Source organism: Siniperca chuatsi, linkage group LG23 (assembly GCF_020085105.1).
Source record: "Siniperca chuatsi isolate FFG_IHB_CAS linkage group LG23, ASM2008510v1, whole genome shotgun sequence".
NCBI classification, from domain to species: domain Eukaryota; kingdom Metazoa; phylum Chordata; class Actinopteri; order Centrarchiformes; family Sinipercidae; genus Siniperca; species Siniperca chuatsi.
Genome location: NC_058064.1, coordinates 8,379,672 through 8,405,158, shown reverse-complemented (window position 1 = coordinate 8,405,158; position 25,487 = coordinate 8,379,672). Strand labels below are relative to the sequence as shown.

Below are 25,487 nucleotides of genomic sequence, written 5' to 3'. Positions count from 1 at the left end.
TTACTCACTCACTCTTTTGTTGTGAGTCAGTGAGAACATACGTCAAACACTTTAGACAAATTACAGAAGTGAAAATGAGATATCATCTCTCTCGTAATTCTCTTGGTTGCCTGTGGTACAAGATTTTCTGTTAGGGCATGATGTGGTATTTCTATTATGACATACATTGCCCCAAGTCTCTACAACACTAAAAACAAACTGTAATCGAACAGAAAAAATAGTCAGTCAAGGAAAAATTTAAACAGCCAACCTATGAGAGCAGTATCTAGGCATTATCACATCCAACAGTACCAACAGCTCCCATTAAGAGCACTGAGGTCAGGTACTCCATATTTTTAGTCATGCTAGCGGTGTGTCTTTAGGTCCTGCCTCGATGGTAACACTGGATTTGTGTAAACTCTCGTGAGATTTAGGTTTAGGCAATATAACTACTTGGTTAGGTTTAGGAAAGCGCACAATGAAAAAACAACACATATAAATCTTGCAAGAGTTTCACAAATCCAGGGTTACCATCCAGACACAACCGTGTCTTTAGGGATGGCAATGTTGGTTGGTGAGTCTGTCCACCATTTTGGTCCAAACTGAAATATCTCAACAACTATTGGATGGATTGCCATAAAATTTTGTACATTCACTGTCCCCCAGAGGATGAATCCTACTGACATCAGCGATCCCCTGACTTTGCCTCTCTAGTGCCACCATGAGGTTGACATTTGTGGTTTTACGTGAAATTTCTCAACAACTATTGGACAAATTGTAATATGGTTCAGACATTCATGTCCCCCTCAGGATGAATTAAAACTTTGATCCCATAAAAGAGAGAGTTCAAAATCAAAAATCGATGCAGCAGAACCAGATATCTTTTTTTATTCGATGCATTCTTCTTCCTTGGTCAAAACCCGGTGGCTACATTACCCACAATGCAACTCGACCAGACTACAGAGGTCTGGTAATCTCACTTCTTTCTAAGGCCACACTTTCAGATTTTCTTCATTTTCAAACTTGCAGTCTTCAGACTCATCCGATGCTGACTCAAGTGACATCACATCACATATTAAATAGTACTCCCCAAGACCTGTAAACAGACACTGATGTGTAAAATCGGTGGAGTTCCCCTTTAACTTTACATCGAGTGTTGTCATCAGGTCAACGGTGAGTTTTACCCAGAATTTGGTTCATGACTAAATTTTTGTGCAACACATGACATTTCCATTAGTCTCAGCTGTACTTTGTGTTTAGCCTACACGGTGCCTAGGTTAGACCCAATATATTTAAAATGGACTTCTTTTAGGCAAAATTAATTGATAAATATTCAATATTGTAAGACATAATATGGTGAATTAATGGCTTGGAAACAGGCTTTTGGAAAATAAAATCTACAGGGAATACTTGACCTCACTGTTATAAAACGGCTAGTCCCCTGACAGCATCTTTATGTGTCCTCATGACAGCAATACAGTAAACAAAAAAAAAGGAGCACAAACTAAGCACTTATTTCTGACAAAATAAAACAATGAAAACTTATATATGTATTAAGTATGAAATAAGCATAACAACCTTGGGGAAATCTCTGAACTCTCCTCAGGTCAACTTCTTTGATGATTCAGGAAATTGCCTACTGCACAACGTGATGTCACTGTTACGCATTATACTTTAGCAGTGCTTGATATGCCCTACTGCATAGACAACAGCAGGGAGAGAGACAGACAACAGCTGTTGGACTTCAGCTTCAGTGAGATGAAGAGTTTCTAAGCGTAAAAGAAGAGAAAACCGTCTGTAATCATTGACCGACAAACATCAGCGGATTTCTCTGGTTTGTTATTGGAAGCGACTTCAGCCTCCACAGCCACGAGGCAAAGAAAAGAAAGAGACACGTGGACCAGCCGAGCCTCTGGTAAGTTTTACGAAATAACGTGTCCTTGTTTTAGTACGGGTTAAAGACGGACAAGCCGAAACTCAAGCTGCTCCTCGCCGTGTGGGTTCTTGTTTCATCGTTTCCAAAGCCTTGCGCGCCGACACGCTTTGGCTGCCTTAAAGTTCGTTTCTTAAGCGCCTGCATTTGAGTTTCAAGTCGAATTCGTCAACAAAGAAATGCAGAACGTACATAACAAAATTACAAATAACTCCTTTAACAACTGTGGTGTTTAGTGGTTGTTCGTTTGGAAGAGGAAGAGTTATAGAGCCCTAGATGTTTAAAAACCAAATGAAGATAGGAAAAATAAGAGAAGAGTCGTATGTATCAATTTAACATACAAATATTGAACATTGTCTACTCCCCGCAAACTAAACTCCATTTCATTTATCAAAATTAAAAAAATATTTTAGTCAAATAAGGTCCGTTTTGAGTTGCTAGTCATTCAAATTCGATATTTCCGACAGCCTCTAAACACACCAATAGCTTGGTTCTTCCTGTTGATGTGGTCTGATGATAACGTCCTTGCACAATACGTTTTCTCCGTGCACAAGTAATTTTTACTTAATCCTCTACCAGTTCCTGTACTGATTGCATCGTGTACTGCAGTAATTTATTTCACATGTATATTGTGCAATAGATGTTTCAAATTGTCCAAAAATATTGGCCAAAGTGTATTTGTGCAGGTATGACTTCTAGTAAAAATGTGAATATCTCACCATACATCTACAATAACATATACCCTAATGCACCTAATATACTGGTTGCTAACCGCTGTTAAAACCCCAAAAGAAGAACTATAACTAATCTTTAAAATATCATTCTTTTTCAGCCAATTGTCCTTTACCACAGGAGCCATGATGGCAGCAGTTCTCAAGCTGTATTTTATTGGAACGGCGCTGAGTGTCCTTGCAGTCTTGTATGGAATAGTGGACTCCTTTGGTGGTCTGATGTACGTCCAGGACCAGTACTACATTTTGGAGCCTGACCACCAGACGCAGAGGCAGGTCTCCTCAAGCAACCACAGGAGAGGGTCGTCTCTGACTAAAAACATCGGCTCATAAGGGAAACATCTTCATCAGTTTACCAAAAATGGAAACTGGATTGATGTTGGATACTGTGGCAATGGATCAACAGACTTTATAATAACTGGAGACAATAATTGTACTGGTTCCATTGCTGACGTCATTGTAATGTCTAACTTGTTGGACGTGTTCTGCACTTTGAAAAAGCTCAGCACTAGATGGTTTGTAGATTTGGATGCATAATCCCACAGCATGTCTCCGCTTTGTATCTGCTGTCGAACACTGTAGCAGCTGGCCTGTGTTAAAGCAACTACAACTCTGACGACAAATGTAACCGCACTACTGAACAATGATTTGCACTAGAAAAAGTTTGGTCTTTTGTCTATATCTGTATTTTGAGTTTTGTTATTTTTAATAAAAGTAAAAAAAAAAAACTGTATTTGAAGTGTTGCAATGAGTACAAGTATACTGCATCCTCTTCTAAGAAACAGAAAGAAGTCATAGGCTGCCTGTTAACTGGAAAGTTTGTTGTTGGAAGCCAGGCTGACTCACAAATATCAAAGGTAGAGAAAATTAACCAAAAAATACTGAAACCATTCCAGCAGGGATTTAGGAACTAAAGGTTGATAAACCAGAGCCTCGCATCATTGCCAAAGTGCTCTACCATCCCCGTAAAGTGGGCACAAAAAACACAAATACATGTAGGGATATGTTCTCAAAATAATTAACCCACAAGGTATCTTCACTTTAAAGTAGTCAAAGACTTTGATAAGATAAGTACAAAGTTGGTCTTTTGTTCTTTTTTTTTTTTTGTCTGAATAGAATGAAGACACGACCCTTTCATACCAACAATTCTTTACAATTAAAAGCAAGTGTGCAGAACATACAGTAGTGAAGTCAAGCTGAAAGTACAGCAGTCAAATCATGTTAAGTTTCTTTGTATTTATTCAACTGATACATGCAATGACTCAGTGGGATTCACAATCCCACAAGAGCAACGGGTCTCAACACAGCCTTAGGAGAGGCAATTCAAAGAGACATTTTTCTCTCTTCAAAGGGTTTGGCTTATTGCACAACAGGGGCTGTGTAGGTACTGAATCAAATGATTATGTTATGTGGAAAGGGACTGCTCAAAGAGATGAAGCCCCACAGAGAGTTAGGCCTATCAGTGATGTCTGGGGCTCTGCAGCAATTTAGCCTCTTTTAGCTCATTGGTTTGGCTTTATGGGTCATGAGTTGGTGAAAAAAAAGCAAAAGTTAAAGTGAATACTGCACTTTCAGAACTATCTGAATTATTGTCACAGACTGACTCAGCAGGTTGTAGCAGTGCAGCTGCCCTCACTGGTGACTGAAAGCACCATTGTAAACTCAGCCGTGATATATAATATGTCATTTCCTGGTTAAAAGCTTGTTAAAAAACTGTAAAAGTCACAGAACCGACCTTGATGTGTACTGAAGTGAATGTAATTGCTTGCTTGTGTTTGATAATTTACCTTTGAAAAGTGAAGCAATCACTCAGCTTAGTTGAAGAATGAAGAAAGTATATAGTCAGTGATCATAACATGGCCAGACGTGAATGCTAATGCTGCTTCATGTCTGCTCGGTGTGTAATAAGTAACACGTTTTCCAAACGAAATTACAAACTCAGCTGTCTGTCATTGCCTTTCACGGCGTTCCCTCTGCTTGGTTTGCTCTGCTGTTGCTCTGTGTTTTCTGTTTCCAGGGCTGTAGGGCATTGTAGTTAGCGAGGAGATTTCTAATGGGCTGGCTGCTGCTGTCCAAGGCATAAAAGCCAGAGCAACACCCAGTACATTAGAGATCTCCTCTTCCCACACTCTGCGTTTAAGTTTTTGTTTCATTGAACACAAGACCCATGCAGCACACTTCCACTCATCTGCTCCCTACATGACTGACGTTACAGATTTGACCTACTGATTTGTTTGTATTTGTTTTTGATTAATTTTGTTGTAAATAAATTATGATTTAGTAAACCCGTGTGTCTCCCCTTTTTGTCCCAGTCTAAGAGCCGAGCTGTGACACTTTCAAAACAACACATATAAGCGTTTCCAGTCTAAAGCCCCTATTTGGCAGGACGACAGTGTTTATCAGTGCCTTCCCAATCTGTTACATATGACCCCTACAAAAATATTTCATGTGACTGTTTTTGGAAAACCCGATGCCTAGTACAAACTGGGGGCATTATGGGAAGTGTAGGATTCAAAGCGAAACGTGTCTGGGATTTGACTTTGCTTGTTGTGGAGTTTTTGTGCCCTTAAGTTGCCAAAACAAAAAACCGTTTCCATTAGGCCCCTAACCAGCAGATATCTTTCTTTATCCTCTGTTCCCAGTCTTCCCTCTGCCCCAAAGGTGAGGAAGTGTACTAGCTTGCTTTAAAGCTTTTTCACTATCAGGGGTTACAGTGGGAAGATTTGCATGCACGCCCACACTCCAACAAAGACTAGACATCTGACTCAGAGGTGAGTCATTATAAGGCCAATATGTTTTATGTTTTGTTGAATTGCATTACCTCAAGTTCTCAGTAAGTAGCAGTTTTCTACTTGGCTGATTTGACCTTCACATTTTATGAGTGGTTTACCTTCCTCTAACTAGCATGTAACCAAATGAAAAGGTTATAATTGTATACTTTTGTCTCTAATTGGAGCTCATGTAAACATCTGGATAAAATTAAAATGTATCAACATGAGCTGAAGGACAAAGAAACTCTTCCTCCTCCTCCTGCTCTATAAAGACAATTAAAATGTTTTTTGAATGAGTTAATACCTCTTACACCACATAGTATTGGTGATTTCTTGGGAAGCGTTGGCTTCAAACACACATGTAGCATACTTGTTCGCTTTACTTTCGGGGGTTGGTATAAAACTTGTAAGAAATGGTTGGAAGAATGGTCCTTGTTGAAATAGAGCTGTACTGATGAGATGGTCCTCACTAAAGAATAACTCAAAGAGCCTCATTTGTCCTTACATGAATATATGAGAGAGCCTTCTCGAGGTACACCTAATCTTATGGTAAACATTTGATGCCACATGATCCAAAACAACATAATCACAGGCCTCCTTTGTAAAATCATGTTAGTCCAAGTGTCATAAATTCTATTACACCCATAAAACTACTCAGAGGAGCTCAAATTTCTCCAACAGTCCTAAATTTTAATTTAGTAAAGAGTGGGACTTGTTGTTTAGATCAACATGTAATATTATTAGTATTATACTGTACATTTACCAAATTATTCAAAATCACAGTTCAAAATTACACTTGAAATTAAATGAAAATGAAAACACACTAAATCATAATTTTATTTAATTTTATTTCAGACATACATTGTCAGATTTCTGACTAATACATGAAAGATTATAATATTGGTGGATAATATGAAGAAATATTTAGAAATGTTTGTCTTATATTTATTGCACTGGCCATTCAGGATATAAAGGGTGTGCATACTGTACATACAGTATACAGTAACAGACTGTATTGAATGTGACAAACTAAATACTTATAACCTTTTAGAATTAATTTTTTCCCCCTCATTCAGCCTGAACTGTGTCTCTTTCTTGAATGTCTGAGTGTAGATGATTGGCTGGTTGACGTCCACTTTCAGCTGTCCCAGGAACGCCAAAATCACAGAGTCCTGCCCTATTAAATAGAAAAACAAGTAATGAATAATTTGCATTGTTGGTAGCTATGTTGTTGAATTTACTGAATGATATTCAAGAAGGTTCCTTTAATCCTATAGTAAATATAATCCACATATGTAAAGCTAACTTTAGCTTATCACTGCTTTATGTCACTACTACTAGTTTTGTAGTCTTAGTGAGGGGATATAACGTACTTAGCTGACTGAAAGAAAGGTGGCCACCGCTCTCCAGCTGGTCCTATAGTCATGCATCCTTCTCATCTGGTCCGGAATAAACATATCTTTTCTGTTGTAATGGAAATGTAGAGTCTCAGGCTTCCACGCTGTTGCTGTCTTGTGGGGGAGGTTTCCTCTGCTGGATGCAGAAGACCAGGGGAATTGCTTCAGCTTCCACAGCCATCTACACATCTGTGGGGAAAAAAACATGAAAGACAACAGAGTGAGTAAGATTAATTATTACTTTAACGCGGTCTGTTAAAGCCATCAATACCTTAGTAAAAATAAAAAAATCAAAATACAACAGAGTGACTAAACTAAACAATCTTTGAATTACCGGTGAGTGAGATTATCACTTGCAGGAGACTTTTGTTGATGTTATTAGGTATTAACCTTTGTCTGGTATAGCCATCTATACCTTATAAAAAAATACATAACAGTATAAGAGGGAGTAAGATTAATCATTTCTGAACTATTAAATAAGTTAAATAAAAAATTGTTGTTAATGCTGTCATTAATTGTTAACTTACCTTTTTCATAGGCATCTACAGCTTAGTTAAAAAAAATAATCAAAGAACAATCATGGTAGCTTGCTGCCATCAGTGTGTGAGTGTGAATGGGTGAAAGAGAAACACATCAGAAAGTGCTTTTGATTAAAGCACTACTTAAATGCAGTTAATTTAGGTGTCCTATACATTACTATTAAAAGGGAACTATTATTCAAAAGGACAAGGATTTACAATTTTCCAATCCAATCCTGAAGTTGAGAGTGCTGACTCCCTGCAGCTCTCTTTCCTGCTTCTGTTTGTGGACGCCGAGGCCGGAAGTTGAGAGCACTGACTTCTTGTGGCTTTCCTCACAATTCCACCGTTGCCTTTTAGCAGCCTCATCTGCTGGACCTTGGACCCTCACACTGCTGGAAAGACAGGACAGGAGCCAACGGTTTGGCAGTTTGGCCGGTGGAGGAAACCTGACCCTCCGGAAAGTTCAGAGGGTTTGGTGTAGTGGGTCCAGTGCGACAACTGCCACAATTAGTTTCACACCGCCTGTGTGGGCTGGGAAGAGGATCTGGACGATGATGATGTTTGGTGTCTAGATATTTAGTTTGATTTATTTTCATTTTTTGTCTTGTGTTATTTAATAAAATGGGTGTTATAATTTAATAAATGTTTTCATGATCTTTTCTTTTGATTCCAAAAATGACCATTTCATGCATGAGCACTTGTTTATAGTTATACTACAAATCTTACTCCGCACCAAGTGCACTGCAGATATTACACTATATTGCCAAAAGTTTTGGGACATCTGCCTTTACATACACATGAAGTTTAATGACATCCCATACTTGATCCATAGGGTTTAATATGGAGTTGGCCCACCCTTTGCAGCTATAACAGCTTCAACTCTTAGGAATGTGTTTATGGAAATTTTTGATCATTCTACTTGAAGCGCATTTGTGAGGTCAGGCACTGAAGTTGGACGAGAAGGCATGGCTCGCAGTCTCTCCTCTAATTCATCCCAAAGGTGTTCTGTTGGGTTGAAGTCAGGACTCTGTGTAGGCCAGTCAAGTTCCCTTCCACACCAAACTTGCTCATCCATCTTTATGGACCTTGCTTTGTGCACTGGTGCGCAGTCATGTTGGAACAGGAAGGGGCCATCCCCAAACTGTTCCCACAAGGTTGGGAGCATGAAATTGGCCAAAATGTCTTGGTATGCTGAAGCATTAACAGTTCCTTTCACTGGAACTAAGGAGCCAAGCCCAACTCCTGAAAAACAACCCCACACCATCATTCCCCATCCACCAAACTTTACACTTGGCACAATGCAGTCAGGCAATTACCGTTCTCCTGGCAACCGCCAAACCCAGACTCGTCCATCGGATTGCCAGACAGAGAAGTGTCTCCACTGCTCTAGAGTCCAGTGGTGGAGTGCTTAACACCACTGCATCCGACACTTTGCATTGCACTTCGTGATGTGAGACTTGGATGAAGCTGCTCGGCCATGGAAAGCTCTCCATGAAGCTCTCTACGCACTGTTCTTGAGCTAATCTGAAGGCCACACGAAGTTTGGAGGTCTGTAGCTATTGACTCTGCAGAAAGTTGGCGACTTCTGCGCATTGTGCGCCTCAGCATGCGCTGACTCCGCTCTGTGATTTTACGTGGCCTACCACTTCGTGGCTGAGTTGCTGTTGTTCCCAACTGCTTCCACTTCGTTATAATACCACTAACAGTTGACTGTGGAATATTTAGTAGTGAGGAAATTTCACAAATGACTTATTGCACAGGTGGCAACATATCACGGTACCACGTTTGAATTCACTGAACCCGAGAGCGACCCATTCTTTCACAGATGTTTGTAAAAGCAGTCTGCATGGCTAGGTGCTTGATTCTGTACACCTGTGGCCATGGAAGTGATTGGAACACCTGAATTCAATGATTTGGGAGGGTGTCCCAATACTTTTGGAAATATAGTGTACGTGTGTGTATTACCACAAAATTTAATGCATCAGCAGATTTTTTGCAAACGATTGAAAAGATAGAGTTTAACAAAACATTCAGCAGGTGGTGGTATACACTCAAAATGGAAATTATGGAGCCTTTACTGCATAATTTGGAGTTGATGAAAACTTGTTATCTTATTTTGAAGGGAAGAAGTAAATGGTTAAAACGATATTTGGTTAAATTATGCCATTAAATTAACTGAAAACATTACATGATCATTTATATTAGCAGTTAAAGGGAAATATTAATGGAATATTATCAAAAAGTTCTGTGTCTCAGGAAACCGTTACCAGATTCTCTCCAGCACTTCAATTGTCCAGTTTGGGTTTGCAACAGGTCAACTCATGTCCAAGTGCAAAGTGAGAAATCAGAATGGTCTGCAGCCCTATGCCACGTTTTTTGTGCCAGGGATGACATCAATGAACTAGCAGAGAGGATAACTTAGCTGTGTAAGTTAAGTTCTGTGTTAACACATAGAATGTGGTCGTATTAACACCCTACCTCTCTCTCTCTCTCTCTCTCTCTCTCTCTCTCTCTCGTGGTGGTGAGTGTCTATTTTTTTCTGGTTTTACCTTTCTTTAAAAGAGGCTATACTGAGATGAGTTTAGACCCTAAATACACAGTGAATTCTGTTAATTTTGTGTTTCTATGCTTGTGTGTCTATGCTTGTGTGTCTATGCTTGTGTGTCTATGCTTGTGTGTCTATGCTTGTGTGTCTCTCAGCTGGTGAATGGAGGAGAGTGTTAAGTGACAGAATGAGGCAGAAGCTGCAGATGTGGCCATGCTGAAGTATAATGGTAAAGTGTGTGTTTACCTTTTATCATATACAGTTTGATAGGGGCAATCAGGGGGGACCACATAATAAAGTAGGAGTTCCCAAGTTACCACAGGGTTACACAGACTCAGACCCCTTCAGGAAGTGGTTCTCTCTATTCATTCCCTTAACACTCTTTTCAATTTTTCTTATGTCCAATATTGCTTGTGAAAAGTTCAAATCATCCAGTGCATTCCCAAAACTCAGCAGCTTCTACCATTTATTCTCTTCCCGATTTGTCGTTCAGGGAGTCATTGGATCCTGTTTTCTGAATATATTCATTACTTCTCAGAAAAATATTGCTGCCTTGACTATCATAATTCATAAATGTGAACAGGACATGTATCATTAAGTCACTTTGTAATGCAGCAAATTATTGTTTAATATCAGCTGTTCTTTTCTATTGACAGCAGGTGGCAGTGAAGCTTCAAAACAAAATTATGGGTGACAATCATATGATTTCATCCAATAGGAAGCCCCAAATACATGTGGGGGCTTGAAATGCTGTCATTGTACAGAAGTAAAACTTGCATTTCTGATCAATTGTGTCTACAGTTTCTTTATATAGTAATCTAAAGTAAAGACATTAATTTCTTGTTTGCTTTTTTATGTGTCAGATGTTAAATGTTTTATGTGTTTTTTTTCTATGTGGCAATGTGTGAGCAAGAAACTTACTTTTCCACTTTAAACACAAAAAAATGTATACTGATTACATTTTACAGTTCACCATCAGTGATGGTTTATAGATGCCATTTAGTGTGCACAAAGTATGATATAATTTGACCACTTACAAATAACAAAAAAGGGTCTTGGAAGATATTGTGAGAATCAGGTCTATGCGTGAATTTGGACTATTCTACACCGTGATTCAAAGGTATTTAATCTGTGACATAAAGGAGTAAACTGCTTTGCATGACACTATTCATTTACAGCTTGGAAGACATTTGAAGTCATTTCCAGTCCCTCCACAAAGCACTTGCACCAGTGCTGGCGTTTGAGATATTAAAAGAAGGAATTGCTGGTTTCTGTTATAATCACAAGCATTCTAGCTTAAGTCAATAGGAGGCACGAAACAGTCTAAAGTCTGTTTCTAAACAATAATAACTCTATCAGAGTTTTTTTTATGTGATCTTGTAATTCTAAAACTATAGCTTTCATTGACCAGTGGCTATTATTACAGAAATTACAATGTTCAGTTCTTAAATGATTAACGAAGTTTCATGCTGCATTTCCTTTTAATGTGAAAATTGGATTAGAGGAACCCGTGGGTTCACATTACAATGCACACGGTAGATTTATCATTTTACAACACAGGGTTGTATAACAACATTATGTTGTAGCTGCCTTTATGCTACTCACAAAAACAAACATTATAAACTAAAATACATAGTAGATGGGTGAATAAATAAGTCATAGAAATGCAGATATTTTACATGGAGTGCTGAGGATGAATGAAGTTAGTGATGGTTCCTAACTTCACTTTGACAGTTTGTCATACTTTTTTTCACCTTTTTAATAGGATAGTTTTTACCAAATGAAGGGGGAAAATAAATTGTTACTGTTTGTTCAACATCAATACAGGCAACACAATCAAGAGCGGCAGCGGCGGATGGCCGCCCACCATTGAGTCTGGTTCTGTCCAAGGTTTCTGTCTCTTAAAGGAAGTTCTTCCTTGCCACTGTCGCCAAATGCTTGCTCATGGTGGGATTTGTTGGATCTCTGTAAATAATATTATAAAGAGTACGGTCTACACCTGCTCTATAGGAAAAGTGCAATGAGGGACTTCTGTTATAAATTGGCGCTATATATATAAAATAAATAAATAAATTGAAGAGAAAACTAGTCTGCTTAGTTAGGTAATCCCATACAGCCCTAACATGACCTCGGTTTAGGCCATCATTCTGTTTCCATGGCATTTATGTGTGAGTGAGCAAGACAGAAAAAGAGACATTATATTTACTTTTTTTTTTTTTTTTTTTTTATATTTGTAAAATTTATTTAAATTTTATTTATTAATTACATTGTAATTATAGTTTTGGGTAAAACAGGCAGCTTTAAAAATATATGATAACAAGGAAACTAACTTTGCCATTCACCAGCAATAGTGACAAATGAACATGCAGTTTTCTTATATTTTTCAAAGAAGGTCTAATTTCTAATACAAAAGGTCGATTGAAGACGGCCAAACTGGATGGAAGCTTAAATAGACTTTATATAGACGTGATCATGCCATCACAGCATTTTCAGTGTTTTGGTGTGGTTTATTTTGGTGCACACCTGCTTCTTGTGTTTTTTTGTTCTCATATGCCTGTAGGAGTGCCGAGTTGTGCAAACCTGTTACTGTTACCTCATTCAACTCCCAAACCATCAACATAATGATTTTAAAAGCTCATTTGTTTTGTATTTTTTTCTAAATGACATGACGTCCTCTTGAGTTCAGTTGTGCCCACTGTTATGCTGCCTTCACGCCTCCTTCCACAGAAGAAACTTCTCCATTTCAGCTTTTAAACATTTTGTTTGTCTGTAATTCTTAATTACAACATATGAACGCATCACAAATTAACTTCTCACAGTTAGTCACACTGAAACCCGAACTTTCCTTTCTTGCACTGGTAACAAATGCCCACAAGGTGCGTTTCCATCAACTACGCTCATAGCAGCACAGGTCACCTGAATGCGGGCAGAAACACCTGCTGGTGAAGGACGCACCACTTCACACAGCACTTTTTATGTTACCCGTCCAAGCATGTTCCACCCCCCACTTGCCTTTAGAGCGCAACACTAGCATACAGTTAGTGTCGGCAGACATCTCGGTCACTGGTGCTGTTATTTTTAGTGAGGTCCCCTTATTTTTCATCGGATATGATCTGGAGGCTTGTGGTCTATTACGGGGTGTACGTCCTTCTTCTGGGTGCCGAAGGCAGAAGCCGCGGGGGGAGGACGGTGACTTTCCACCGGACTCAGCAGGATGAGAGCCAGGGCCAAGCGCGCGCACGGCCCAGGAAGGATATCAGCAGCCACTCCGGCTCCCCCAGGCCTTCTCACGGGCCTCTCTTCACCTCCTGCCGGACCCCCCTCACCTCCGCCGAGCACAAGGTTCTGGATGACAATACACATGAGGTGAGGTGTGTTTGAGTTATGTGACATTGTTCTGAAGCTGCGAAGGGTTTGGTGAATAGACAGGAGCAATGTCCAGCAGAGGAGTCATATAATCACACAGATAAACGTGTTTCTAGGACAGGTAGTGATATTTTTCTTGCTTTATCTGCTTTTTGGCATTGTTTCAGGATATTCAAGGAGAAAATATTTCTTAAAAAACACAACAAAAAAGTAAAACTATGATAGAAACAAGTGGAATTATAACACCAAAAAGATTTTAAGCATGATTATGATACTAAATGACATTTGTGCAAACTGATGGTCTACTTACCACTGTGTAAATCAACCATTAAATATTTTTTATCATACTTTTCAGCCCATTTTGCAAGCAGTGTTATTTGACCATCACAGGAAGTGAATAAATGTGGTTTAACTATGATGCTGTCATCTCTGTGAGTATCTCTTCTCTCTTTCCCCTAGACAGGGTTTAACGGTGATGACGGCTCCTATGTGATTCTCACATGGGTGGGCGATGGTACAGGAGTGAGTATCTTAGTATTACTACAGTACCACAACCTCAGATCATCAACACAACATGCTGTCTACTTGTCTCTTTAAAGACTCAAAAATGTGTGAATATTCAAACTTTTATACTGCTGTCTAATCTGTGGCAGTGCATACACCTTCATTATTTCAGCTTCACATTTTTAGGCAAAATATTATATTTATTTGTTTTTTTAAGCCTACTTTTATTTGAAAAAATGATCTGAAATATATATTTTTTGGACAATCTACCTGAAGCCCCTCATACATAGACATAAAAATGATAACTTGGGGTCATACAGACCCTCATGGGTGAATCAGATTCAGATATTTTTTAAACCATATTGCTGCATTTCCTAGGTCGTCCTGGTGCTGTCAACATTTAGTGCTCCGATAGATTCTTTCATAGAAGGAGGCTCCTCAAGACTTTATCGCAGGTGAGTTAGTGACTGATATCTTACAGGAAATTGCAGCGTAACGCGAGCAGCACATCCATCCCACCCTGAGCAGAACTCAAACATACAGTAAAAACATTCTTTCCTCTCTCATCAGCACGGATTACGGAAAATCCTTCCATGACATTTCCCATCAGATCAACAACACCTTCATAAGAGAGGAGTTTGGAGTCAGTGTTGGACCAGGGAGTTCTGTAAGTTAACAGTAGTAACATCCACTAGTGACCAGTTAGAGTTTAAGTTGGGGAACTGCATTGCATGTTCCTACACGGGGAGGAGTGTGTGATGTTGCCTCAAAAAAGTGTAAAGACATCTCGCCTGTTGCTCTGCTGTCTAATCAGCTTGTTCCACAACTTCATTGGCAAACCACTTTTGCTCTTTTCCTCACAGTGTTGTGGCTGACGTGTTCAAAAAATACCCCCACAAAGATGAATAGACGTATGCAGAGCAAGATTTTCACTGTTGTACACGTTTTCAGCTCTTTTTCCTCGTTTTCCGCCCAGCTTTTTCTTCCTAACTTCTACTTGCTCATGAAATTAGGTATATTTGTGAACTGGGGGAGGTGTGAGATACAAGTGTTATGGATGTGAGCAGTGTTAGAAAATGTAAAAAAAAAAAAAAAAAAAGAAATAGAAAAAAGATATTTTCTCCGACATGTAGGTTGATTTTTTTTAATCCAGGAATTCTGCACGGATCCAGAAAGTAAATCTTTTTGCCCTTTGAAAAAGCAGCATCTTTTCCAAAATGTGCAGTCGTAAACAATGTCATTTTTGTATTTAACTTATGTTTAGTAACCTGTCATCATCCCTACCGACGTTCCATCTCAGGTCTGCTTTTAATTGATTTTAATTGACAGGTGATATTGACAGCAGACATACCAGTGGTGGACAACCGAGGCGGGATCATCTTCACCTCCACGGATGCCGGTGCGACCTTCAAGTTCATCCAACTGCCCTTCCACCTGGCCCAGCCAATCACGTACCACTTCCTTAACCCTGACTACCTTGTGGCCCTCAGCATCGATGTGAGTCAGACGGCTGACAGCTTCCTTTCTGCCTTTTAAATGTTGTTTCTTTTACTTTTTTTATTTTCATTAAGGTCTCGGTGGTCTCCCTTGAAGACCTTAAACACCTTAAAGTAAAGGTAAAAATTCCTCTGTTCCTGACCTGCAGGGCGGTCTGTGGCTGTCTCTGGACTTTGGCGCCAAGTGGACAAAAGTTCATGATGGAGTGCATTCTTTCTCATGGTGAGAATAAACAGGAAACAAAACCACACGCCAAATCCCAGTGTGTCTAAAAGAAAGCATGTTAGATGAACCAACACTGCACTGTTGTGACATTTCTGGTGTTGTTTGTTTGTGACATGTTTTTAACTTCCTCTTTCCATCAGGGGTGCTGGCATTCATTTGTTCTTCAGCTGCAGTCGAACAGACACAGGTAAGAAGCTGTAAGAAATGCCCTTGCATGATACCAAAGAGCTTAGAAAAGTTGACACCTATCACTTAGAAAGTATAAAAAATGTGACCAGTGATTTGATCACTCAAGGACTCATTTATGACTTTTGCAATTCTACAATTCTAACCTCTGTGGTGCTTTATGGATGAAAGCTTGCCCCTACACCTCAAATCTCAGACAGACTGTAATACAGATGTTTGTTTTGTTGTCTGATTTAATGTTTTTGTTTTATTATGTGTGTTAAAAAGTGTTCACCTTGCAGGGAAATCTGACATTAAAGTGTAGTCAAATCTAATCAAAAAATAAACACCATTGTATGGTTGTTTGTCAGTTTAGATCTTTATTGTCCCAAAAAGTGCCACGAAATCCTTTCTGCAGTAAGGCAGCATAAAAACAATAAACACACAATAAAACAATAGATGACTAAAAGTGTTATTACTGTACACACAATATAAATGTGATAAAACAGTCCATCTGATGAAAATTACAAGAGAGAAGAATGAGGATAAGATTATGTTTATGTTTATGTCCCCATTATGTTGGGGGATTCAATGGCAGTTTATGGTACATTTGAAAGAAGTACATTTACTACACATGGAATAAATGAAACTTTGAGCTTGTTGTGCCTCATTTTCAGACACCTGTATCAAATGCAAGTAATGTTATCTCTGAAGTCAGTAGCCAGATCTTTGGTTTTTGGAAACGTTCTTATCACACCACTATAAAAGCTCATTAACCATAGGCCCGTGTGGTGACTCATTTTCATGAAGCAGACTGACAACAACTGTTATCTGTGAATTTTAAAATGTGCCTGCCATTGTGCTGTATATAGAAGATAAACAGGACAGACAGGACACAACACTGTAGAGAGCCCATTGAGTACATGCAGTGCTTAGACAAACAGTGTTTACGCTGACCCTCTGAGGTCTACAAGTAGAAAAAGTCCACACTCCACCTATCTATCCACCTATCAGTCTCAAAATTAAGATTTAAAACATGTAGCAGTTAAAATATAGGGCTTAATTTAATAAAAAGCAGAGGGAAAATCAATAAATAAGAGTCTTGAATGTCTCACATTCCTATCACCAAGTCTTGCTTCTTGTCGCCAAGTTGAGGCAGATGAGAGGGGGGATTTAGTGCTGAAGAGGACTAAGGATCTGGGGAAGACCTTCACCACAATCCATGAGGACATCTACAGTTTTGGCTACATAGGAGCCTTTCTCTTCTTTTCTGTGATGGAAGATTCTGTAAGTAGTATGAATACAAAGCCTCCTTTCTAGATAACACAACAAATTCTTAGCAGTCAAATGGCGTAAAAGACCACCAATACATTAAAATGAGAACGTCTAGCATTAATAACAGTCATGCTGGTCATCGGTTCATTAATGAGTAAGTGTTTACACAGTGATGTGTTGTTTTGCTCCCAGAGATCCCCTCGTGTCATGTATTTCTCATCAGACCAAGGAGACACCTTCAGTCGAGCGCTGCTCCCTTCTGCCTCCACTGAGCAGGTGAGAAAGATTAAAATACTGTCAGAGAGATGAAACAGCTTAATGAAAAGAGGCTCACAACTGCTTAGGAAAACTTCTTGTTTATTACAACTTGGGTCTTATTATTTTTGTAGTTTTGTGAAAACAAAAATAAGACCCAAGTTGCAATCTTTTGATTGCTGAGTTCCCATATTATTTTAAAATGGCCTCCATCTCCAAGCTTGGTTAGCTTATTTAACTTGGAGTTAAGTTAAAATCGAGCCCAAGGACAAGTCTATTAACAGGGCTTGGTATCAAACCACACTGCACTTTTTTTATTTAGGCAAAGTTCTTGTATGGCTGCTTCTTATTTACTATTTGAGAACTTTGGCTTCTTTTGTAACTTTTGTATCAGGTACCGTATTGGCATTAGTATCGAAATATTTCACACAACACCTTGCCTTACCATGGAAATGTACAGCTGTTATACTGTTACTATAATTATCTTACACTTTGAGTCAGACTTGGATTTAGGAAAGAAACTCTCCTGTCAAGCCCTTCAGATACACAGACACACATGCTTTTAAGTGGTTGGACATTACAGAGGTTGGTTTGCCTTAAAGAAACCCATCAATGGCAACATTTCCTTTTTCAAAACTGTTCTGGTGAAACACCTCCACACACACTTACACACCCACGGCGTCTTGTTGACAGCACAAACACACGCTCTCTCTCATGGCGATTAGACAAGGTTTATGGCAAAGATTAAATTAATCATCACAAAATTGTTGTTGTTTTTTTGTAATGCAAATTCCCAATTTTCTCACCCACATGTTTTCTCTCCCTCCATATGTGTGTGTTTGCAGTTCTACTCCATCCTGGATGGAGATGAAGATATGCTCTTCTTGCATGTGGACAACCCCGGAGGTAACAGACAAAAAAAATATGCCCATGTTGTGAAGACAACATGACAGGATTTATAGCTCTCTCAGCCCCTTTTGTTGTAATGGAAAAGCTCAATGGTAAAGGCCGGACTGGTTTCACAAGTTCTTGGTGTTGCTGACAAGTCATTTTATCCTACTGAGTGTGTGTTTGTGCATGCAAGTCCAACTACCCAGTCTTTGTTCCTTTATTTCTCTCTCTTTCTCCCTCCTCCTCGTGGCTTCTGTCTCATTCAGTCTCTCTTTCTCATTCATGTCTATTTCGGTTTCCTCTCACATTATTATTGTTATATTTCATTCCCTGGCAAGTGCTCCAGTTAGTGCTGTGTGGGTTAGGTGATGGGACTTTTGTACTGCTGAGATAAATAGGGGTAGAGGGGCTTTATCTTTTGTTGGCAGGACGGAGTGAGATTTAGTTTACACTGCAAAAGCTGACAAACATATCTTGGGATCAGGGTGTAACACAAGCACACACGCACACAGAGACACACGGGAAACGTAATTCCCATCCATCACCTCCCTCAGGTGAGCTTGCCCTTAATGGCTTTAGCTGACACGTGTGTGAGCTTCACACAGTTAAAATGTGATTTAGGGCGACTTGTTATCAATAAATCCTCACTACATTCAATTAGAGACATCTTTGAGAGCTGTGCCAGTGGATTTGTTTTGTTTTGGTTAGAAATATGCTGGACTGCGAATAAAACTTTTGTGGCACTGGCAGATTATACAATGATGGGAAGACCAAAAGAAAAATCACTTTCAGTAGTTTTTGTTTCTCAAATAAAACAAAAAGCACATAATCTTTGCACCAGGAAGTAATGTGGTTTGTTGGAAATTAGGTTTTGACTGAACACTAAAACACTACCACCAACATGAAATAGACACTACCAATGATCTGGGCTGTGAAAGAATACAATATCTATGCTAAGTTATCACTTAGCAGGTGACCTGGTATCTCCATTAAATAACAAAATAGGCTACTGGATAACTTTGACCCTTGACATTAGAATAGTAATAATGTGTCTTACTGTAGTGAGAGACTAAAATTCTCATTTGTTTCTTTCTGTTGTCTTCTGTTTCACCACAGACACCTTCTTTGGAACCATGTACACGTCAGACGACCGCGGCATCCTGTTTTCCAAATCACTAGAGCGCCACTTGTTTGATGGGCAGAGGAAGAGCGATTTCACCAACATAACCTCACTGAGAGGAGTCTACCTCACTAACAAACTAGACGAGGGTAGGGGCTTCCTCCTGTGTGTCTTGCCATCCAACCATTGTATATATTCATGCAGTAATTATAGCACTTTTAGTGCTAACAATGCACTTAGTGTACATTGAATTAGTGGTTTTATTTTGTTCACAATGACCTACATGTAACTGGAAATGGCATTATAATCGGACATTTTGGTTCAACAGTCCACAGTACATTTTTCTGTTCTGCAGTAGTGCAGTTCTCATGTTGTAGACCAACCAAGAGTTTGATGCCTTTGTAAAGCTGAGCTACAAGCTGATCTGTTGGCCCTGCCTCCCAATTTCTTGTCTGCACAGCATTGCACTAACCATAAAGGATAACTCTGGTGATATTCTATATTTTAATTAACAAATCCCTTGAAAACACCAAAACCAGCAATGAGTTGATGTGTTAGCAAGTATTGTCTGGGTATCCAAAGTCTGATAGAACTTGTGCCTCTGTGTCATAGTTGTCCAAAAACTATTAAAAACATAAAGAAATCATAGAGCCACACTGTGGCACTGGGTGTAACATTGTAGTTTATGGCTGTGCTGCCATAAATCCTCACTAGAACACCAAATGTATATTAATCCACAGCTGAAAATAGTCCCCAACAAATCCACTATTTACTCCTGTTTGAGTAATGTTTGCTAAAACCAGTGCCCAGCTGTTTTAGGAAATTAGTGAGTGTTTTTAAAAATGAAACTATATATTTGTGAGATTTTTTAAAGTAGTACTGAGAGACAGACTAACACATTGTTGGTTTTCGTTTTTTAATAGGATTTTTTGACCAAATAATGCCAGCCTTATCCTTTAAACTTAAGTAGGTAAAGAAAGGTGAGCTGTCTCATGACATCAACTGATATATCCATCTATTAACTATTCCTTACATCAGACTGCTTGTCTTGATATCCACACAAATCACACAGATAACCTGTCTCCTTTTTCACCTTTTCATTTTGATAAAATACTGAAATTTGACTTTAATGATGTGTTTTGTTGCAGATGGCCGCATAAGATCTGTCATTTCCTTTAATAGAGGAGGGACATGGAGACAACTTAACAAACCTGAGAATCTGGACTGTGGAGAGCAAGTCAAGAATGTATATTATATGCAGAAAAATCGAATCCCAGTCTGCATGTGCATCTTAACATTATATTCTACAAGTTAGCCAGTGTTCTCTAAAACATTATGTGTGTGTGTTTTTCATCAGTGCAACCTTCATATTCATGGAGAGCACAGTCGCAACAACCGCATCGTTCCCATGCTGGCTCTGTCTGAGCCAACTGCTATTGGTCTGGTTATTGCCCATGGTAATTAAACAGCAACGCACCTATATTTATTTTCAATACAAGACCTTCTGATACACAGAACAAATGATGTCAAAGTTTAGATATACACTGCACCCTTTTGCAACTTTAATAAATATCTCTGTCATTTTTTAATTCAAGACATTTTTTCAGAAATGTATTCTATTTTTAATCCTTTGTCTTAAATCTAATGTAATGATGATGATTTAAAAATGTATTCAGAAGATCTCCTCTCTTCTCCAGGTACTGTGGGTGACTCTCTGTCATCGTCACAGCACCCAGATGTGTTTGTCTCCTCAGACGGGGGTTATAACTGGAGGGGGACACTGAGGGGTACTCACCACTACAGCATATTGGACTCTGGTGGTCTCATTGTGGCTGTGGAGGCCCAGCGTGAAGGACAAGTCAAGACTATCAAGTACTGAGCAGATATTTTTACTTCATACACAATGAAACAATAGTATTATTTGGCAATGGAGGGCAGAATGTTCTTATATTTAAAGTTTCTTTACACCTAAATTGCTCCAAATTATACCTAACTTCTGCTATCATTTCTCATCACCAGGTTCTCCACAGACGAGGGCCAGTGCTGGAAGTCCTACAACTTCACCGAGCAGCCCTTCTTCTTTGCAGGCCTGGCATCCGAGCCGGGGACCAAGGCCATGAATGTCAGTGTGTGGGGCTTCCGGCCTGAGGAAGACGGCCAGCCCATGTGGGTGGCTGTCACCATTGATTTCCAGAGCCTCATTACAAGAGAGTGTGAGTCAAAATGCAACAACGCCGTCTACTACAATTTTCTATTCTTCCCCGGGCTCACCGCGCCTTTATAGGGCATGTTACCATCTGGTGGTAGGTGCATCAAGCTGTGTCCAGTAAGGTGGAGCCTGGGGTAGTTTTCCATTACAGAAACTTAAAGCTGAAATTCTCTTTACATCCCGACAGGAATCAATAAATCAAATGCTCTGAAAAAAAAGGAAAAATCTGGTATCTGTGGCTGCCACAGGCCTACATAACTCTGCACTCGTGGCACATGAAAAGAGTCCATTTTTTCGGTTGGATACTTTAAAAATCAAGCTGTCTCTTGCTAGTTTCTCCAACGTTACCTATCCTAGCTTTAATAACGCATGACCTGGGATTTTCCATAACCTGAACTTCTGAGAACCTATGAGACTTACACACTGTGTTCCTCTTTTTTCATTTCTAATATATTTGACAATCCAGCATGCTTTGGAAACATAGGACAGTTGGCCAAAAAGGCATCCAGTGCGCCAAACCATTTAATAATTTGCTGTTTACTCTTCTGCTTGTGTTGTGGTCCTTGATTTTTCTGTAAGCATTCATTTTTTTAAAGGCCTTGAAAACATATTTTCTCATTCAGCTTCTTATATTCAGTGATGGGATTCTGCAGAAACAGAAGTTATCACAGTTATTTCATACATGAGATTTCTGTTTCTGTATTTTATTCTCTGGGCTTTTCACTGGTGTGATAATCTGACAGTTTGTGGGTGGTTAGCTGAGTTTTTGACAGTTAAACCCTTAAAAAAGATTAAAAGATTTTTTTTAACTTTGATTGTTGCTTTTTTTTGTCACGACTATTTAATGTCATAGAGATACTTCAGGGGCTTTAATATTTTCTTCTACTCAGTTTTGCTGTGTGGTCACAACAGTGGTTGTCGTTGCAGATTTTGAAGTAAAATGACGGTTGTTGTTTCGTGTTTGTAGTGCTAATCTTTGTTGTGATGTGACAGCAGCACTGTTAGCAATGCCTGAAAGTAAATGGAACTTTGATTTGGCATCACCTCTTGAGCAGGGCTGAAATTTAGCTCCAGGAAGTATGTGGGGACAGTGGCTACACCTTGTTCTTGGAATGGAAAACATGCATTACATTGGTTAACCAATTGGAGGCCCACTAGATGGTGTTTCCCAGTGAAATAAAACAGTTGTATTCTGACTGGTCATCATCTAATTCATCAGGTAATGACCAGGACTATGAAGAGTGGTTGGCTCATTCTACAGATGGAGGGGACCTGGAGAGAAACGGCTGTGTCTTGGGTGTCAAAGAGACTTACAGGAGGCTAAAGAAACAATCCGTGTGCAGAAATGGACGAGGCTTTGTGGTGAGCAAGAAGCAAAGCCCCTGCCTGTGCACCAGAGAAGACTACTTATGGTACGTCAGTTAGTTTTTTGACATGTTGTAAAAAAAAATACGTAGATATTATGCCATATTCAAATCTGAAATCCCAAATTGTGAAACCTGGCCTCTGAAACAATTTTATCAGAACTTAAGCTTGTATGGGAACATGTTTTGGCCCCAACAACTAAGACAGCATGGAGAATATTCCCTTGTGAAGCCCTAACCTCTCTCCTCTTCAACAGCGACTACGGTTACTATCGTCACGCGAACACCTCAGAGTGTGTGAGACAATCCAGCAGTGCGAATAAAACCTTGGAGCTCTGTCTGAATGGAGAGGAGGATGAGCTTCTGACAGCAGGGTAATAATGGTCACTCCTTTTTTAAAATGAAGAGACACACCTCCTGTATATACTCACACACTTCTGACATGTTTGTAGGTACCGTAAGGTCCCGAGTGATAGGTGTGAGAGGGGATTCACTCCTCAGCTCGCAGTGCAGACAGTCATCAGACCCTGTGGTGCTAAACCCAGCCCTGGTCCACCTGCCAGGTCCACGTCTCCAGTAACAGACTTTGACACACCGGTCAGTAGACTTGTTGCTCTAATCAGTGTGTGTGTGTGTGTGTGTGTGTGTGTGTATGTATCTTTAATTGTTCATGTTGAAGTTTTTAAGAATATAACAGGTGTTGCATGTATTTTCCAGCGAGAGAGGCTGGTGTTGATCCTGGTGTGTGCAGGAGCAGGAGTCATCGTCCTGGTAGCTATCATTTCCGCTGTCACTGCTGTCAGGAGGGTGGTTTACAGAAACGGGTAAGCTGGACACACATCCGTGCAGCATGTACACCTTCATTCACCCAATATTAGCTGACCATTGTGGTTTCATGTCGCCCTCTACAGGACACCAGTGTATCGCTTCTCCAACCTCCAGATCCAGGATGATAACACCGCCACAGCAGATCTCGAGAGCGCCACCAGTAGCAATGGCATGGCCTGCCAGCAGGACTCAGATGATGTAAGAGTTATTTAGCACTGTTTTAGTTTTTGTTGTATTGTTATGATCTTATAAAATCTTTCTGATGGTGTGATTTTCCCCATGAATAATGACAACTTTTTTGTCCTTTTTTTACAGGATCTTATTGAATGACACATATTATTGTAATAAATATTCATGATTGAAAGCAGCTGTGCTGAAAAAGACTGCCAATGGCATTTTGTCTGGACTTATCCCTAATATTTTGATGGGAGCACCCTTTGTGGCAAGTTCTGAGGATTTGAATGACAAGCATGACAGTGTCTTAATTTATTGCGCTTACTTAATTTCATTTCATTTCATTGCTTTACTTTGCCTACTCTTTGATTTGTACAGTATTTTTTTTTTTTTATTTACTGAAGTGAAGTTACTTCTGTGTTGCACCATCTTTGTTTCTGTTCAATGTGAAAACAAACAAGACAATCCTGAAAATATGCATTTGTAAAAAAACAAAAAAAACAAAAACAAAGTACAGCATATTATTATGTGTTCTTTCTATTGTGTATGTTACAGTTTAAACTATGCCATGATCGGACTAGATGCACAGTAAACGTTTCACAGATTCTGTCCATCAGTGGACACTGGTGGCGATGTAGCGTCCCATCTGTTTCGAAGTGAACAGAGAAGAAGAAAAAGGAGGAAGTGGGACGGAAACACAGATAAGTTATTAAGGAGATGTCTCACTCGTGAAAATTACTCCTCAGTATGGAAGTAACATGTTATGTACTATAAAGAAATACAGAGAGATGGCTCGCTAGTTACATGCTATATTTGGCCATAGAGACTACTAGCATTTAATGCCATTCTCATACCAATCTTTGGGCAAAAACGTGCGTAAAACTATTCCTAAAGGATGGCCGTAACATAACATAATTCTATTATTATTATATTGTTGAATTAGCCATGATACTTGAGTCCCATGTTGCTGTGTTGGGGAACTTTGCAATGATCAAATTTCAAATGTTAATTTACAGTGGGGAAAATCTTTTTTAATGGACTTTACATTCAGGGATCATTGCTTTAAGAAACAAATAAGTATAATTTCCCATATTCCCTAAATGCAAAGAAATGCACTTTAAAATTCTAGATATATATAATTCCAAGGAGTATATTAGACTCAGATTTAACTTGGATTTAAATAACTGCCTTCTGTGAATCTGCCATAGAAACATCTGAACTTCTGAATCTTTTTTCACAGTTGTTATTTACCATAAATGGGAAACATTTTACATTTACAAACATTCAGTGTGGGATTATTGTGGAGGACAAAGAAGTTGAAATTATTGTTAATGATTTTATTGGTGATGTATTTCATACACAGATGCAAATGTACAATAACAAATACAAACTCCAAAACTAACTAAATAAAAGCTGAAATAACCCATAACCCCCCAGTTTACTTAATGAATGGTTTGTTGTAAAGGGCGTGTTGTTTTTTATTAAATTGTTTTCATTTTTACATTGTTTATTAATGATTTTGGTCTTTATAAATGTGATATTTGATGTCAAGATTAGATTGTTTAAACAAACTTTTTTTACAACTCTCTTGTTAGATTCTGCTAAGTGCTAAAAAAAAGGTTGTTTTTTTATGCTGGATAATGTTGGGCTCGGCTGAAAAATTATATATATTTATAAAAATAAATCGATACACACTCTCTACGGGTCCGACCGCTTGTTCGCCTTTGGTTTCTCCGA

The 25,487-nt window shown here is 39.1% G+C and overlaps 1 protein-coding gene and 2 long non-coding RNA genes across 3 annotated transcripts; 2 read left to right on the top strand and 1 right to left on the bottom strand.

Annotated features, from left to right (window-relative positions):
- Positions 1–679: 679 nt before the first annotated feature.
- On the top strand, positions 680–3,376 carry LOC122871113. Its single transcript, XR_006376790.1, has 2 exons — positions 680–1,894; positions 2,745–3,376. It is a non-coding gene; the product is annotated as an uncharacterized LOC122871113 (long non-coding RNA).
- Positions 3,377–6,221: 2,845 nt separating this feature from the next.
- On the bottom strand, positions 6,222–9,176 carry LOC122871114. Its single transcript, XR_006376791.1, has 3 exons — positions 8,649–9,176; positions 6,788–7,000; positions 6,222–6,591 (listed from the first exon to the last, which is right to left on the bottom strand). It is a non-coding gene; the product is annotated as an uncharacterized LOC122871114 (long non-coding RNA).
- A 3,455-nt stretch (positions 9,177–12,631) lies between these two features.
- On the top strand, positions 12,632–25,447 carry si:dkey-159a18.1 (sortilin). Its single transcript, XM_044185755.1, has 21 exons — positions 12,632–13,243; positions 13,703–13,765; positions 14,126–14,202; positions 14,318–14,414; positions 15,077–15,244; positions 15,393–15,466; positions 15,610–15,656; positions 16,785–16,921; positions 17,102–17,185; positions 18,010–18,070; positions 19,172–19,324; positions 20,324–20,421; positions 20,533–20,632; positions 20,873–21,047; positions 21,195–21,388; positions 22,604–22,796; positions 23,006–23,122; positions 23,201–23,345; positions 23,466–23,572; positions 23,660–23,774; positions 23,892–25,447. Exons 1-21 carry the CDS (start codon positions 12,986–12,988, stop codon positions 23,904–23,906), a joined length of 2,478 nt encoding a protein of 825 aa, XP_044041690.1. The 5' UTR covers positions 12,632–12,985; the 3' UTR covers positions 23,907–25,447.
- The last annotated feature ends 40 nt before the right edge of the window (positions 25,448–25,487 follow it).